The 18,343-nt window shown below is 37.2% G+C and overlaps 1 protein-coding gene across 1 annotated transcript; it reads right to left on the minus strand.

Annotated features, from left to right (window-relative positions):
• Nucleotides 1–294: 294 nt before the first annotated feature.
• Nucleotides 295–17,666, minus strand: ANAPC4 (anaphase promoting complex subunit 4). The gene is made up of 28 exons (XM_009099898.4): nucleotides 17,497–17,666; nucleotides 16,789–16,894; nucleotides 15,769–15,901; nucleotides 14,474–14,548; nucleotides 14,320–14,346; nucleotides 14,172–14,216; nucleotides 12,588–12,672; nucleotides 12,115–12,225; nucleotides 11,459–11,542; nucleotides 11,116–11,202; nucleotides 10,347–10,411; nucleotides 10,199–10,241; nucleotides 10,023–10,099; nucleotides 9,488–9,588; nucleotides 9,351–9,402; nucleotides 8,996–9,051; nucleotides 7,798–7,844; nucleotides 6,823–6,879; nucleotides 6,604–6,660; nucleotides 5,958–6,051; nucleotides 5,186–5,283; nucleotides 4,599–4,660; nucleotides 4,469–4,507; nucleotides 4,281–4,382; nucleotides 3,566–3,643; nucleotides 2,687–2,857; nucleotides 1,383–1,506; nucleotides 295–1,020 (listed from the first exon to the last, which is right to left on the minus strand). Exons 1-28 carry the CDS (start codon nucleotides 17,602–17,604, stop codon nucleotides 805–807), a joined length of 2,400 nt encoding a protein of 799 aa, XP_009098146.3. The 5' UTR covers nucleotides 17,605–17,666; the 3' UTR covers nucleotides 295–804.
• Between the last annotated feature and the right edge of the window lie 677 nt (nucleotides 17,667–18,343).

The raw sequence follows: 18,343 nt of genomic DNA on the forward strand, positions 1-18,343 counted from the left end.
GGAACAAATTCACAGAAACTAGACAGGCTGAGACATGCAAACATTTGACAAATCATGCACTGCACACACACATTGCACTGAGGACTAAAGAACTGCATAGATTGAAATGCTGTGTTACTAAGGACAGATGTTATCCAAAGAGCTTTTAAAACTATGCATTTCATTAACAGTTGCTAAATTTTGTTGTGTAACTAGCCCTACACTGATTTGCAATCTTACATTTTGGTTCTACAGGAAACTTTCAAACCCATTACTAGAAGACAAAGTCTGAGAAGCAACAAATTAGGCCCCAAGTTTTGTTGGTTTTATATACAACTTTATTTTATCTTAATAACTGCATCCAGGACTAACAGACTAGCTACAAAAACTTCAGCTGTTATTTCTTTTTCTCTTCACCTTTTAAAAATGGCAAATAGAAAAGCTTTCAAAGCTTTAGCTGGTACCAAACCATGTGCCAGACAGAAAAGAGTCAATAAAGGTACTCTAGAACACACCCTTAGCTGAGAAGCAATACAGAATTCCAGCTTGATTCAGTTTGCTTGAGGAAGTATGGGATCCATCATCTCAGCAGCCTGAAATCAGATTACTTTTTAACTAGTCAGATGACCTTTCAAATGTATCACTCCACATCACTCTCATTCCCAGGGACAGTACTGATAGTGTCCCTGCTTACTGTAGCAGCCAGGATGAGTTTGAACTTGCTTTTAGTATTTTCTGTTCATTCTTCAAAACACAATTTCTTTGTGCCATTAAAAACAGAATTTACAGTTCAGTCCTGTCCCTTTACTATTACCAAAGCCCATTTCAAGGATCCAGACTTGTCCCATGTTCTTCAGTTTCATCAGGTAGTTCTTCAGCAGATGCATCACACACATTGTCCTGGCCATCTGCAGGCTGATTTGGCTCATCAGATTCCCCAGCTGCAATCTGAGTTGTTTCTTCTTCCTCTTCTTCCTCAACTTCCCCATCATCCTCTACATCCATCTCAAACACCCTGATGTGGCGGAGGTTTGAACTTAGCTATAGAGAAAGTAAGAACTTCCTGTTAATGACCAAATAAGTAAAAACACCACCAGCATTTTAATTGTCAGCCAACAGCTTTGAAAATAACCTTAATCTTTGAAATGGAGGTTTCAAGGGAATTGGCAACTTTTTTATTGCTCTACAGGTTGAGAAGTAAAGCAAGCAAATCTAGTACATTCTATTAAAGTTTTTCCATCCTGTGCTATTATGGTATGACTCTATCCTGACACACTAATAGCAGATTATGAAAAAAAAGGATCTGTTTGTTAAAAAAAATAAAAACTGGTAACTCTTAGGTTACCACTTTGGTCAGTACACTTCCTTTAACAGACAGGCTTTTCCAGAGATACTGCACTTACCACGCAAGAAACTTTTCTGATGCCATTTACAGAAACATACTGAGCTTTCATGTTCTCCAGCACTCTCCACTGACTCTCCAAGAAGACAGTACGTGTGGGTATCTCACTGCTTCGCTCATCCAGCCTGCACACAGCAAGGAAAAAAGCACAAAGCTGCTTCACAAGAAACAACTGCAGTTCTAAGAAAAAACCTCCAGTTTCTTATGTCTAAATCTCATCATATGCAACAAACAGATAAGCCTCTGAAACCATCATAATGGTGCTATGATACTCTAGAGCAGGAGATCCAACTGCAGAGACACAGCACATTCCAACCGAGTTAAAAATATTACAGCAGGTGAGAAGGGAGTTGTAAAGTCTGATCTTCCCACTAGAAACAGCTGTAGCAGGATGTGGGTGGCTTTCTTCAAACTTCTCCTCTGCACAAAGAGGAGTTTCCAAACACAGTCCTGGATGCAGTGCCTCCCCTTACACAGAAGTCTGGCCTCCATAGCCTTTCAAATATGCATCACTACCCCACTCACAGAGATTGCATGAAGACACTCCCTACCTATTACAGCAGCCAGGATTAGTTTCAACTTGCTCTTAATATTTTCTGTTCATTCTTCAATACACAATATCTTTGTAGCATTAAAAGTTAATTTACAGTTCAGTGTGGCTCTTTATTTTGAAATAAATTTTGAAATAAAAATGCATCTTAAGCAAATCACCAGAGAAGAATGGGAGAAAAGTAAAAGCAAGGAACACACAGCAACTAGAGGATTGGATTCACTAATTGAACTACGTTGGCCTTTGTGTGTGCATTCACTTTCACCTGATGCTCTCCTTCACCTGTGCCAATGCAGGTGCCACAGCGGTACCAGTTCTGATGTTTTAAGGTCAAGCTGACAATATTTGTAAGGGTGGCTACCAGGGAAAGATCAAGAAATACCTGTGTATTCTTATTCCAAGGCAGAGGTATATGAGCACATATGCTGAAAACATCCTAAATTGAAGTGTCTGACTAGCAAAGTTAGCATCTTCTAAGGAAGATTTCTGATTCTGCAGTGTGTCTTCAGCTGATCCTTCCATTTCATGACAGGCAGGTACAGAAGTAGTATCAGTATAAAAAAACTCAAAAACCACAAAACAAACTGTTTAGGAAGCTTCCATCTCCCCCATCCTACTCTCCTGGCACAAAAAGAGTTTCTGTCTTCAAAACATTTATACATGCTCAAAGCATGAGTAACTGTACACAATCACAATATTTGCTTCATTTGCTTTTCAGTTCTACATTTTCAGATTTGCTCAAGGTTTCTCAATACCTTTCCACAGAATCCCAAATGAATTTCCTATCTTGGTCCTCATCCGTATACACTGAAGATAAAGGCAGCTGAGCCAAGACTCTCTCCTTCCCCTCTTGTTGTACACTCTCTTTCAGAACTACAGTCACAGTTTCATCATCATAGAAGTGAGCATCCAAACAACTGTAGCATCTATAGGAAAATAATTTAGAAAGCATCAAGTAATATAAGAGAATGCAGAACTAAAATATTTTAAAAGTTGACCAGTACTCATGTTAACAAGTATTCAGTACTTAGCAACGAGCTTCATTGTAAATAATAATAAAATAATAAAAGAGGTCAGTTGTGCAGCTATGACTGAATGATAGCCAAAACCTGGCAGACTCCTGCATCATGCAGGAAAAATTATTCTGAAGGGGGAAAAAAGCAAAAAACCCTTACTAGCAACCTTCACATTTCAGGTGAAACATAAGAAATAGCAAACATAAATACCAAAGAAAATTTAAAAATATAGCTGAAGGTTCTGAGGGCAAATCACATCTGGCTTTTCTACATGAAAAGGATGAGTTTACCATATGCCTTGTAAGATGGCTACATTCAGGCATACCAGGTTTTATTTACTTAAAGAACATCACAGAGGTAAACAATACTTGTTTCCAGCTAGATTTGTTTCTTACACATGTTAAAGATTTAGTTTTCAACTGGAAAACTAAAATTTACTTGACCTTGAGATGAAGTGCAAAGTAAGATTTGCACTATTCTGCAGCTTCATGCACCTGTGTCATTTCTTACACCCTGATTCACCCAGATGAGTTAACTTCAAAGGTAACAATGCAAGAAAACCAACAGGAAATACGATTTTTAATTTAACAATCTGCAAGAAAAATCAAATATACTGACCTGGAGTCTGAGCTCTCATTTATACTGTTGTTCAAGAAGTTTCCAAACTCTACTGCAAGAACCCCATTACTGACAGACCTAGAACAACAGAGCTAATTGTCTCAGTGACAAAAACCCTCTCTTCACTGAGAATGCAAAATCTCTAATGGCAATGTGGTACAAGATGGTGTAAAAGCCTAAGCTTAGCACAATACATGGCTACATGCCAAATTATATAGTTAGTGGATGGGAACCTTTTAAATTCTTCTGCTCCTTAGAAAAACATAACTAATGGAGTCAAATGGAAAACTACATCTGGCTTATGCAGAGAAGAGAAAGCCATCATTAAATTACAGAGTGCAAGACATTAATCAAAGAATGCTATTTACAGTAAGACAAAGCAACAGAAGAAACAGGATTCTTTGTAATTTTTCAGAAGTTTGCACAAATAAGTAATTCTGTTAGCAGAATTCTAATGGAGTCATATTTTTTCCTTATCCCAGAACCATCTTGGGTCTTGAGATGAGATTTTCTGAGTCTAATACAACAAAAACTTCTGCTGCAGTTTCCTGCTGCACTTAATGTACTCCTCATTTTCTCTAGTAATCAAGAGAGATTGAGAGAGATTGTATTCATGGTGCTCATTCCTTATTTTTACAAATAGATTTAAATTTTAAGTGTTTCTGTACAAATGTGGCAAAATTCACCCACTACTTTTTTTCCTCTTTTGTCTTACCTTGAAGTATCAGTATGTCTCCTCAAAATGTGTATTTTAGAAATAGAATTTTCTAACATGGTGAAGAGAACATAATGTAAGTTAGATGCTTTGTCATTCCACCTGCAATGTGGGGGAAGAAATGAAAATTTAGATCAAGTTTTAATAACCTGTAAACAACATGGAACAAGGAATAGCAGCACACTTACAGAAATGGTAACTTAAATAACTCAGGTGTGGAATCTTCACTGCAAAGGAAAGACAAAAGAGTTTATAAAATGCTACTCATGGATGAGTTCTAGTTGCACATTTCTTTAGCTGCTTTTAGTAAAGAAATACCTTTGAGAAACTTTGTAGAGAGACATGCAGACTGCTTGACGCACTGACTTTCCAATTACATCCTAATAAATATAACAAAAATAGGCCATAAAATAGGGGCAGTTATTCATAATAATACATGCTTTTAAGAAAAAAAAAAAAAAACTAACCCCAACCAACCAACCTACCAACAACCCCTGCGTACATCTGAAAGAAAACTCCACCAATATTTATCCCGGAATAAACATCCCTAATGCAAACACTACATACACTATGTCACTTCATACATTTGTTTCATGTTTCTCCATATTAGACTAATGTATTGCCAACTAACACAGTTACCTGGTACACAGCACACACACACACATAACTAACATTAAAACCAGGTCCCAAAATTGTGTGAACAAAATATGCTAAATAAAAAAATCCTCCACTGTACTTTCCCTGGGCAAAGGCTTGAAATATCCCAGCAGTGAAGCTGGACTCTACCCAAGTCACAGGCACTCAAAGGCAAAGATTAAAGCTTCAGGCCTTGCTGAGCATGACTGCTTCCTTCAGCTGACCACTATCCCTAAAAGAAAGTTATCATCTGTAGAAACAGAACTTACTGCTGGCTTTTGTAAACACTGATCAATGACCCCTTCCATTTGCCTTTTGACAAAATGCAACGATTTCTCAGGATAGTACGGAAACAGAAGTGGGCTTTCTGTAAACAGACAAAGTTAATTTTAAAAATGCTTTTATCTCTATAAAAACATATTACACCATTATTAGCTCTAAAACCAAATTTTCTAAAGACTATTTTCCCAACAAAAATGCTACAATTTTCCCCCTTTTTATCAAATTAAATAGACAGAAAAAGCAACTGCAGCAAATTCTATTATACGCAGCTTATGCTGTCAAGGTTTTACAGTCTTTAGTTTCTAAAGTAAAACTAGAATAATTGTCACCATCTGCTCATTATAGTCTCTTACTTCCTTTTCACCACTAACTAACAAAATAGTCTCAGACTCCAGTGAAAGAGAACAAGTTAAGACACTTCCCATAGGTACAACCTAAGCATAACTATTACTTTCTTGAACTGGAATTAAGATATCCTAAAATAGACCTCTTCTGAGATTCCTTCCAAGCCAACACTTCTGAGACTGGTACAGAAAAGATGAGGAACTCCCAATATACAGAAAATGGTAGTTGACTAGGCAAGCAGCTAGATAAACCCTGTGCAAAATAAGAAGGCCCATTTATTTTCTTCCACTCAGATGAAGACCAATGAGTAATACTACAGAAGTAACTCACAAGCATGAAAAAAGTTAACTCTTCTACATTGGTTACATTCTGCATATATCTTGCATTCATTTCTTTTTTATGAAAGCACATTACCTTTAAGATGAGTACTATCTTTAAGAAAGTTAAACCACTGGTTTCCCTCTGTATTAGGGGGTGATACAAGGTCATCATCTTCATCTTTCAAGTACTAGAAAACAAACACATTTTTAAGACTGTAATTTAAGAATAGGGAACATTAGAATTCACCTTCACTATTGCCCCTAGTGAGGGTAGCAAACATTTTTGGTAAATAAACATGCCACAGTCTTAAAACTAAATATTCCACCCCATCTAGAAACAATAAGAAAAATCACTATTGTTTAACATCACGTGATGATATTTCCCTAGGAAACTGATTTGCAAATCAAGTCTGAATACAAATGTTTTGAAATGCAGTAATTAATGCCATACAGATAACCAACATATCGGTTTTACTGAAGCTGGCTTTTAGAGTTTTACTACTGCTGCAAAATATTTTTGTCTTTTCCTAAAAATACAGCATGTGTAAAGTGAAACTACAAAGTTTTAAACTCTCATTTTTCTAATAATAAGGTGAAACAATTTACTCTTTTTTATCATTACTGGTATGTGCAACACAGAGCAAGAAGGCTAGGGAAGCAAAGTGGACACAATTTTAAAAGCTTCTCTATGTAAGGATTTTCTCATTTATTCTTTTTGCATTTATTCCTTAGTCCTTTACCTGGCCAACTCTCTCCACATTGAAGTATTTTCCTTTACGATTGTAAAGTTCTGGTGCCTAAAAAAATAATACAAACAAACCCATTATTTTAACACAAAAATAATGAGAAGTAGTGAGCAAAAAGATCATGAAATTATTTCACTCTAGGATTTTTCAGACTCGGCTATTGTCAGCAAAAAAACAGTCAAATCATGTACTTGGAAAATGAGTTTCACTGACCTCATTGAAGTGCTCAGTAAGAAAATCAGCAACAAATGTGATATCTTTTTGAGTCATCTAAAAGGGAAAAAAACAGTGAGAAAAGCAAATGGTAAGAAACACATTTCAATGAGCACAGAACACACAATCTATAGGCTGCATAAGCACAGTTCCTTCAGCCCGTGCTCACAGGGCAAATGTTCCAAGCTCCAACCTGCTTGGGAGGGCTCTGCTGAACTCATCCCAGACCAGTCTTATCTCAAACTTGAGATACAGTATGGTCTCAAACTTGAGATACAATCAGTAAGGACAATAACTGCTTCCCCTGACCTCCTGGCCATGCTCTCATTTACTACAGTCCTGGTCACCCCTGCCCACCTTTGCCAGGGCACACTGCTGGCTCATGCCCAGTGTGCATCCAGTGATTCCCACATCATCTCGGCAGAGCTGACATCTTCCCAGCCACATGGGCTCTAGTGGTGCACTCACAGGTGGTTAACCCACCCCACAACAGAACCCTGCATTTTGTCCTTCATGAACTGCAGGGGGCCCCTACCTGTCTATTCCTCCAGCCTATCTATTTCTGGAAGGCACCTCTGCCCTCACATGAGGGCTGTATGATGGTGGCTGCAAATTCAATGCAGGTGATATGGTATTATTATATCACTGTGTTGTTATATATTCCCTCTCCTCTATGGGGGCATTGATAAAGATATCAGGATCTCATTCTGGTTAACTCCAGCATTTAACATGCATAAAGAGCTGCTATACAGAGGCCTTGCATACCCAATGTACTAAATACAGCAGTGTTAACAAAAAAAACAGAAATTCAAGCACAAGAGCATATTAGTGTCAATGTGCAGGCATCAACTTCCTCAAAACAATGACACAGACACTACCCTTTAAGTTCTGGAACAAAAAGGAACCTTTAATTCTGCTTTTGAGATGAGCAGAATATCAAGGATATCACCATTTATCAGAAAATGTTACTATTACCTTGTTCAGCTCTGGAAGCACGTGATCTTCTGACATCCTCAACATGGCTGAGGGAAAAATTATATTCTTATTGCATTAATACTGTTTTCCTACTACCCTAATTTTTCACCTGTATATAATAAGACATTGCTGTTAAAAAGGATTAATTCATTAGAAACAAAAGAGCCTGGGGTGAAGAATTACAAAACATGACTGAAATTAGGTCTCTCTAATCTCACTGGCTTACATTACAAATCTTCAAGAATTTTTATCTTTAATCTTCTCCAACTGCATTCTACTCTGTATGAGACTGAAACAAAATTATTAGGAAAGAGCTCATAAGAATTTGTTCATGTCCAGACTAAGAGTACTAAAATAGATATATGTAAAATACATGAAAACTGTCATGCTCAGAAAAATGTGTTTTAAGAGAATGGCATGGGATTAATTTTAAATCTGCAAGGTTTGGATAAAGTTCTCTGTTTAGTCTGAAATGAAACAAGCAGTGAACATAACATTATGACAGAGAACTTAGGTAGTTCTGCTTTCTGCAATTTTTAAATTAGTACTATTATATTCCTAGTGCTAACACTGCATATCTGCTGCTTTTACAATATCTGATAATAACACTTAGTTTTTGTAAAGTAGTTCTAAAAAGACCAAATAGAAGTTATAAACTTTTTCATAAACACTTTATAAAAACAAGCAGGCTAAAATACAAAGCGCTTCACTTTCTTCTACCATTTTCTCTGCAGCTACCCAGACACAACTGAAGGTGGCTACTAAGTGCAAGTGGACATTCAGAAACTGTTTACATCTATGCAGAACCTTACAAGTAACTAGCTTTCATAGGAGAAAACAGCAAGTAACAGAGTAAAAGAAAATAAGGTAACAATTCAAATTTTGTCTAGACTAAAAAAAGGCCTTTATTTTTCTCCAAATGAAGACCAGCAAATTGCTCATGAAGCAGAAAACAGTTTGGAGCAGTATTACAGGTCAAGTATATGCAATACCCACCCTGCATATACTAAATGTAATTGAGAACAGCCAAATTTATAATCTGGGTTTAATATTATAATTACTCTTGCCTCATCAACTATATCCCTTTATATATCCAGAAATAGATAGTTATAACTAAGACTGGCCTAGTTACTTGTCTGCATTTCAATGCTTACAATATAAAACAGATACTGGATGATTACTGTGTGACCAATCTTACCAACATAGAGCCATCGAAAAAATGCCTTGAAGTTTTTCATGCTACTGTCGATCACTCTAAACAAGAAACAAAAAAAGAAATTACAAAATCTGTCACAAGCTGCTTCATGCTGAAGTCCCATCTTTACTACAGAAAGGCCTGCAAGCTCTGTCAGTTTTTTTCAAAATCCCCAATGCAATATTTCAAGTAAGACTATTCTTGTGGTATGAGTGTAACATGCAGTGAGACAAGAAGAAAGCTCACCACCAACAGAGGCGTCTTGCTCTCCCAACCTCCTCTATTCCCAGCCCATCAATCTCCTCCAATACAACAACAAATAGGAATGCTTTTTGAACTCTCCAGATTTTATACTTACTGAAGCAGCTCATTTGCCTTCAGGATGAAAGAACCAACAGCAGTAATAGCCTCTGGAAAAAAAAAAAAAGCTAACTATTATTATTAAGCTTTCAAAAGTGAAATCAGAGCAGGGAGGCAGCACACACACTACTGTACCATCAATTCCAGATGCATCTAATCCCAGAGACTCATATTTTTGTTTCCATAAAGCCATTCCTTTCAATTCACTCAAGTGGTATAAAAGTGCCTCAGAGCCACTAGGAAGGCAGAGGAAAGAAGCATAATTTTTTATTCACACTCTGGAAATTCAGTGCTGTGCTGCATGCTACATTTGTATTATTTGATGCACAAAGTGCAAGCTTTATAAGGTGGTCTGACATGAACAAAAGGCATGGTATCACTTCAGAGAAAGGCAGATATTGTCTCAATGACACAAAAAGTTAGTGTGAATATTTTGCACAGATCCTATAAAACACACCTAATTAAGGCAGCAATTTACAGATTATGCACCATGAAGATTGTTCAAAATACTTCACTAGTTCTCTACTACACAAAAGTAAAATGTTTTGCCACGATCACAGTTTCCATACCAGCCCACCTACATAGAAAGCACCAAGACAGCATATTGTCTTCTATCAAAGCATATAATATGCCATTTAATCTAAAATTCATTGGAAATTCTGTGACTCACCTCTGCAAATGACTTATAACCAACTTTTGTATACTAGAATAGGAAGACTCTATGGACTGACCAAGTTTTTTTAAACCCTGTTAGCAAAGAAAAACAATAATGATCTGTTAACATAAAAATGATTAAAAGATATTGAAACAGATTAATTTGGTATGTTTAAAAAAATGTTAACATACCTTTACTGTCAGTTGGTTCATTAGTAATGCCTGAAGTTCCAGACTGAAGAGGGTAGGGAGAGAACCAAAAAGCCATTTCATTTTATGTTTCATTTCATGTTTCAACATCAAGTGCAAAGGCATACTCAGATAAAACAACTGTAACTACCTTGCTTTGCCCCATAACAACAGCTGCATAAACTCATCCTGAACAGAAGTGGTTGTATTCTTTTCCTGTCAGTCAAAATGATTGAAATAGATTGGTGAAGAGATTAAATCCAGCTTACCAAATTATCTCACAAACACTCTATACAAAGTATTTCAAAGAACCCACCCATATCTTTGAATGTTGATATCAGACTACTGATCACTGGAAATTTTCTGATCATTGAAATTTCTCTAGTATTTCAAGTTATTTTCAACTGCATTAGCCAATAAAAATTATAAGCAGCTTGCCACCAAGAATCTATTCTAAAAAATAAGCAAATTACAAGATTCATTAACTTCTGACCATGGTCAATGAATACAAAATTTAAGCAAATCCAATAGCATCTTAAACACAGATAATTACATGTGCTCTATTGAACTAGGCTGTGTTGTTACTGAACATTTACAGTGATCAGTTTATCGATGACTTAAGTACAAAGAGCACAGCCTTAAATAGAAAGCAACTGATCAACAGCCGGACAAGCTGAAAAGTATTATTTTTAGAAAATTCAGAATAAATAAAAGTATCACAATACAATTATGCTTGATTTTACACAGGTACCTTCAGCATCAGAGCACTTGACACACCATAGCCTCCAGGCTGTCTCTGAACTTAGACACTCTTATCTGGAGGCATTATACTCAAACATTAAGATATGCAATAGACTAACAAGAACAACAGAACTACTGCAAAAAGTGTTTTTCCAAAAGAATGGTTAATCCTACAGTACCTGTACAAACTTTGTTAGCCGTGAGTCCATCTGCATCAGTATTTCTTCCCATGCTTCACACATGCATGTTAATGACAGCTTTATATACTGCAATACAGAAACTGGCATTAGTATTATTTCCTTTCTCCCTTTCAACAACATGTCCAACAAATGGATGTTACAATATAAAGGAAATATAACCTGGAGATCTTATATAAAATTTATTATCAAATTCCAAGTTGGAACTCTATATTTACTTAACACCAACTGAAGCTTCTTACAAGAAAGCATTTATTTCACTTGCATTAGAATGTCAAAGCCTACAAATTCACAAGACTAAAAGGATGGTGTAACACAACTGTACCTGTAACAGAGTTGAAATGTGAGTAAACTTCCGGGCCATTCGAGTTACCTCAGGTAAGTAACTTGATAATAGACTAGTGTCCAACTATAACAAATGAAAAAAGCAACAGTTAACAGATAATTTATCTTTTAACAACATACAGATTACAGAAATTAAAAGACAGATTAGAAGGACCCACAGAAAATCTCTTCGTTCTCAACTCCTTAAGGTTGATTTTAAAAGGAAAATACATTTAATTCGAAGAAGCAATAACTATTTTTAATACATCTATAGAAACCCCTGATAAGGTTCCACATTTTGGAGCTCTAACATTAATAATTTTAAGGATGACTATTCTGGAAAGATAGGATAATCAAAAGCATTGCTGTTATGCCCTTGTGTGCAGAATGGAGAAAACCTGAATAATTGTAACTGTAGTTGAATAAATTCACATTATTCTAAAGGAAGTATTTAGCAAGAATGGCTCAGATCACCATTGTCAGTCTCATCAGTGAAACTGCAAGGTTAACATCACAAATTCAAAAGCTAAACTGGGGTTAATTTCAGAATGGCTGGAACTGGTAGTTTTTGTTATCATGGGAAAGCAATAAAGCTACCAGAATGCAATTTAAAAACCAGTTTTACTTTTAAAAAAGTTTTTAAATTGGTTTACTTACCTGAAAATACGTTATCTCTGCTTCGCTGTCTGGAGAGATTTGTAACTCTGTAATAACTGACAGTGATTTCAAATCACTAGACAAACATAGTCCACGACAAGAACCTGCCACCTGAAGGATTCCAGTTTACAAGTTACTAAAACATTTCATTTCCTCTAAGACATATTTACTGCTCTAACACACTGACATACAAAGATGACTGTGTTCAATGGCAGGTAAAAACAAAGTGTAATTTTAGCTACTGCTCAGGAACAAACTCACTTTTTATCATGTATTAACAGTGAATTTTGAAACAAGAGTTCAATTTCCCAGTTACAAGGTCTTTCCATCAATAATCAACAACCTAATCAATTAGTTTCTTCAAATTCAGCAGCCCAGATTCACTTATGTGTAAGCACATGTATATTTTCACTCAATTCAGCTGCAGTTTGGTATATCATGAAGAAAAAAATATGGAAAGGAATGAAACATACCCCATTTACTGTAGCAATCTTGAACATTCCATAAGCATATATCTCAATAAATCCTGAGCTGCCACCAAGGACAAGAGCATTAAGTCTATAAAAATAGAAGAAGGTGTTGATAAGCATACTGAAAAAAATTTGAATGCACACAGATTTAATTCTAAGTACTTAAATTCCATCTCTTTAATAATGTTCCTCTAAAGAATCACTGCACAAAAGGAAACATTGTGTTACCTTCCACGAGCCAAGAAATTTAAAAACAAACTTAACAAATTAGCTTGGATTTTATTGATAAAACCAGCCTCTAACATTTATATTAAGAATATTAATTACTACATGAACTGAGAGAATAGGGAAAAAATAGCACAGTTTAGTCACAGAGTCCTTTTCCACTAAAAGTAACAAGTTTCTAGCAACCTTCCCCTTACCAATGCAGGCTGCAAAGCATTATTACAAAGCTACTTTGAATTACCCTGATTATATATAGAGTGAGTTTGTCACACTTACTCAGTGGCATCCCTCAGTACCTCAAAGGCAATGAACATTTGAAATAGGATGCAGCAGCAATAGCAGCCACAGGAGTAACACTAGCATCAGAAACTGAAACCCAGTTCAAAGAATGCAGTCTGGGACAGACAGATCTATGTTCTGCTCACTTATTAACACCAATGTGCTACACTGGCTTGGGAGAAAGCCTATAAATACAAGAAAATTAACTGCAACTTCTGCCTGTTACATATCTTAATAAATATACATTGAAACAGAATATTTCTGTTAAAGCCAACACAGAACTTAGGAAAACAGTATCTTAAAAACTTTTGGCTTGATTAATTGAGCAGATGAAGAGAGCAGAGAGAATTCACAAAGCTCCTACACCACAGACAGCTCACTCTCTCTCAAATAAGGAAATCCTACTGTAAGAAGAGTTATTGAGTTTTAAAAAGGAGTAACTGGTGATAGACAGAGATGCAGATTTTAACTAAGGAGGGTGGTTCTGTTTGGTGAGACTGCAAGGAACAGTGAAATGGAATATATAAGGCACAGACATTAAGTGCCCCCTCAAAAAAGCAGCACAAGGCACTGCACAAAGCCAGCCTCAGTCTGCTAAACTACACTTCCACCAGCTGCCCTTCGTGTGTTCCCTAATAATAGATGTTTATTTTAAAGTAACACTGACACAGCTAGTTTCAGAGCTACTTTTAAAGTTTAGATTTGTCACACTCATACAAACCCTCAGGAATTCTCTGTATAGAACAAGCATTCAAAAATGTCTCCAAGACCAGCTTAAGTAACACATAAATCAGCCTTCAAATGGACCCCAAGAAATCTGCTAAGATACAACACCGGCAGCAGTTACAGAACAGCTGCCTTATAATCTCTCTAAACTAAGGAGAAAAGGTGACTGATGGAAACTTTAATACAATCTTTGAATTTTATCTTTGTACATAAAAAAAGATATTCCACATAATTCCTCTGAGACTTTAGAAACAATTATGAATGACCTAACAGTAAACTCAATTATCCATTATTTTATCCCTTTAAAAAAGCAACTACACAAAAAACCTCAACCAACAACCCACAGCCAGAATTTACCTGACATCACCCAGAAGCTTCATAATCTCATCTGATTTTTCTTCACTGAAAATACAAAACACGTGATTAGGGCTTATGTAGTTTGTCTCAATACCAGAAAACAAAATAAATCTAAAAAATAGCAAGGTATAATACGACAATTTCTTACCTGAAAATTTTTGCAGTGGTACTGTAACTGAAAACAAAATAATTACTCTCAGTAACAATGATCAGACATCTGCAGAGCATTAGAGATGAATAACCAAAATAATGACAACAAATGACAAACGGTATTTCCTCAAGCTTACTAGTGTAACACTTACTTTTTTGGAAGTGCTGGTAATTTAGGCAAAAGGAGGTTTGATTCATCTTCAGCATTGTAAAAGGAAGTGAGGACACTGAAAAAGACATAATACTGTCATTATTACCCAAGCTGTAAAAATGAGAAGACACTTTCTTTTCAACTCCAGAGTTAAGAGTATATAGTCAATGCATTATGTATATCAAAATTACAAATGTCAGAGGATAATCCTTTATGGGACCCTTATTAATTTATCAAGTGATCAAATTATTAAAAGAACTGAAAACCTTTTTTTTATTTCCAGTGAATAAAATTTGTATCTGCTGGGTCAGAGGCTTGTCACCAAATCCTTCTTTACCTGTAGAGCAGTTACTGTCAGAGGCTGTTTAAACTCTCTACAAACCTGCAGTACAACCTACCCACACCTCAAAACATCAAAAGACACATTGCAGTGAGAGGAAGATCTAAGCACAATACTTAAGATCACCTCTTAGATATGTCAGAAGGATGAGATGCCCCATAAGAAGCCTAAGCCTATCCCCACCAGGAGAAGAAAGTTACCGTGGTTTAAGACACAGCTATTTTCTTGCTGTTTTTAAGACTGATGCTTCCTGGAGGTGAGAGGGGAAATTCTCAAGTTAGGAGCTTACACCACCTGCCTCCTTTAAATAAATGTTTTATTTAACCATGTTCTTGCACTGCTATAAGGTGCATATCAAAGGTTTCCTTAAGACAACAGAAACAGGGACCATGATGTCCTCCAGGTCACAAGTCTCACTGAGAATTGTTCAGCCACACAGAGTTCATGGTCACTAGGGATAATCTGACTTCCTGAGCAGGATTGCCAATGAAATTGGATGAAACACCAAAGACAAAATATGAATAATGTAAACACCAAAATAAAGATCTTGAAAACACAGAAGAAAGATTTAAATCTAATACTTATTCTGACTAACAAAATAGATGAACATTCTTAGAATTAGTTTAATAAATTGATTGGTATTGAAGCAAACTGTATCAGAAGACAGGCTGTACAGGCTAACACTAGATTAAGCAGCTCTTAAGAAGGAGAAGCACAAGATCATGCTGAAATGTAACATATTATCCAAAGAACCACAAGACTAAGGTATCAGCACTAAAAATAAGCATACGAAAAATGTCTGTTCTAAAAAAAAGGAAAATTTTAGCCAAGTGGTGAAAAAACCCCACAGCTGTGGAATACTGTATGACTTTATGTGACTGCTTGTAACATTCCAAGTACAAATTATCAGTAAAGTGGCATTACACGGCTGATGATTTATTTTTTTTCAGACTCACCTGCTTTCCTCAGTTACTTCCATCCAATGCATGTATGTAATAGATAACTCCACAGAGAAGGAGTGCAAGCTTTCAGGCTTTTCTACATCACACAGAATAATCCGCTTGGTATCAGCAAGGCCAAAAGCCAAAACTAGAGAAAGACAAGTAAAATGTATAAATAACCAATATGCAAAATGTGTATCTTACATTGACTAGAACTGAACATGCTTCTAACAATAATTCTGATAAAGCAGAAGCTTCCAATTTTGCAAACTTTAGTCCAATATTATATAAAACATTATCCACCAGAAAGGTTTGGTGGACAAAAACCACAAATTAGGAGCTGCCAAACAACTTTTGCACCATTTTCTTCCCAACTTTCTTCATCCATAATAGCAAATAGCAAGCAGACGTTTCTGTATTTACTTTCTTATAAACACAGGTAACCAGCTTAAAAAGAAGTTTCTTAAACTCTTTAGATGCCATCATAAAACAATATAGGTAGTTTTTATCCACATCATGGAAGAAGATTGTTTCCATTCTCCCACCTCCAATGAAGTAAAAATTAACTGATTTCTTGCATAAGTTGATTTAGCTACTAATTTCAACATTATTTCTGTTAATAAGGAAAAGGCTACTTTTTTCTTCTCTGGTCTATAATTAGAGTAATTTTAGCCTATGAAGTTTTGCCTATGCTAAGTAAGCTAAGCTCTTCAATCAATCCTGATCAGACAGCTTCTTTCTCCCCCAGTAAACTTTGTAGTTCATACAAAATATCCTGCATAGTTAAGAGGTTGAAATTTTGCTATACCCTGAAAAACAGCATTTGGCACATAAATCTGACTTACAAATCTTTCTGGCAATTGCATTCAACAGCACTAATCTCTCTATTGCTGTGGATGAATCTACATAAAATTAGCCACCCTTCTCTTCAAACACAATTTACTTGAAAATTTCCTTCACAGATGAGAGGCATCATCATTCATGATTTCCCATGGGGTTTTATCACACCATATCATCTCATATACTTGACATTACTTTTGCCATCTGGTCTCCAAGCAAGAGCAGTCACTTCTTTTCCTGTATTTTCATTTGGAGGTAAACTCCACACACGTTGAAAGTTTGCAAGCCGATGAAGTAAAACCTACAAAGCAAATGCATTAAAGACAAACTTAAATCACATTCTCCCATTAATAAAAGTCTGCAAATCAGTTAAAGATGCACAGAGTTTTTTTTTATCAGTTTTTAACTCCTGTGTTTTTAAACACCTGCTCCTCTGGCCAATAATTCAGTCCTATGCTCTTTTAGAGGGCAGCACACAGTTTACAGCAGTACATAGAAATAAGCTCAGCCGTCCATAAGGATACAAGCTCTTAACCAACAGGGGCTACCCATCAGCTCTCTAGCAGACAGCCCAAAAGCACCAGTCTTGTCTTCATGCACGATCACATACTACAGTTTCAGGGGGAAAAGTACTTAAAATTAGATTGGATTTAAATAGGAACTTCCATGCACTTTAAAATCCCACAAACAAACGAGGAGTGCATCATACGTGAATTTGTTCAGAAATCAGAATGCAAAAAACGGAGGAGCATTATTAAAACGTTTGATTTACAAAATTGCTATCCCTAAATGCCTGGCCAGGCTTACGAGAAACATGCCCCAAGTAATAGCAAAGGCATCGGGGCCTGCAGGGAGAGGCAGCGCCCGTTCCTCCCGTGCTCCTCACCCGGCACCCGCACTCACCTCCCCCGCCCGGTTGGCCAGGGCGATAAGGTCCCTTTTGGGGGACCAGGACATGAACACGACCTCCTGCGGCAGCTGCTTCTCGCCCACCTGCCTGAAGGCGGGCATGGCTGTGGGGCTCCGCCGGGGCCCGCCGGGCCTCTGCTCCCGCTTCCGGGGGCGGCGCTTCCCGCCGCGGCAAGAGCGGGGCGGAGCGGGGCGGGCCTCGGCGGCGGGCGGGCCTCGGGAGCCGTGCGGGAGATCCCGGCAGCGGGGCGGACCTCGGGAGCCGTGCGAGATATCCCGACAGCAGTACGGGGGATTCTGGCGGCGGGGCGGGCTTCGGGAGCCGTGTGGATACCCCGGCAGCGGGGGTAGGGGCGGCCTCGCCGCAGGGCCGAGCCAGGGCGGGCGCGGGGGGGCGGGTCAGGCTCTTCCCTCTCAGCTCACTTAGTACTAAATGGGTTTTTTTTAAGCCCCTTTTCCATTTGGAGAGAAATTTTTGAAAATTCACAAGCCTTCCTGTGAGACGACTATAATTAAGAGAGACTGAATTCCTAGAACTCGTGCCTTCCCATCACCTACCCTCACTTCCTCCCTCCCCCCACGTCCTCCAATACCAACATAAAATCAGAGCATCCGCTAGTACCTCACCTCTCAGCAGTAAGACCCTTAACATTCAACACCCACCAAATTAGACAAATAGCTAATCCTAACTACAGAATTATCACATTACACAAATACATGGTAAGGGCTGTGGTAGTTCACTTAGTTGTTTTGGGGTGGCTTTTTTTTTTTTTTTTTTTTTTTTTTTTTTTTTTTTTTTTTTTTTGGTACCAGTAATGATGCATAATAAAGAAACTGTCAC

This window comes from Serinus canaria, chromosome 4, assembly GCF_022539315.1.
Source record: "Serinus canaria isolate serCan28SL12 chromosome 4, serCan2020, whole genome shotgun sequence".
NCBI classification, from domain to species: Eukaryota; Metazoa; Chordata; class Aves; order Passeriformes; family Fringillidae; genus Serinus; species Serinus canaria.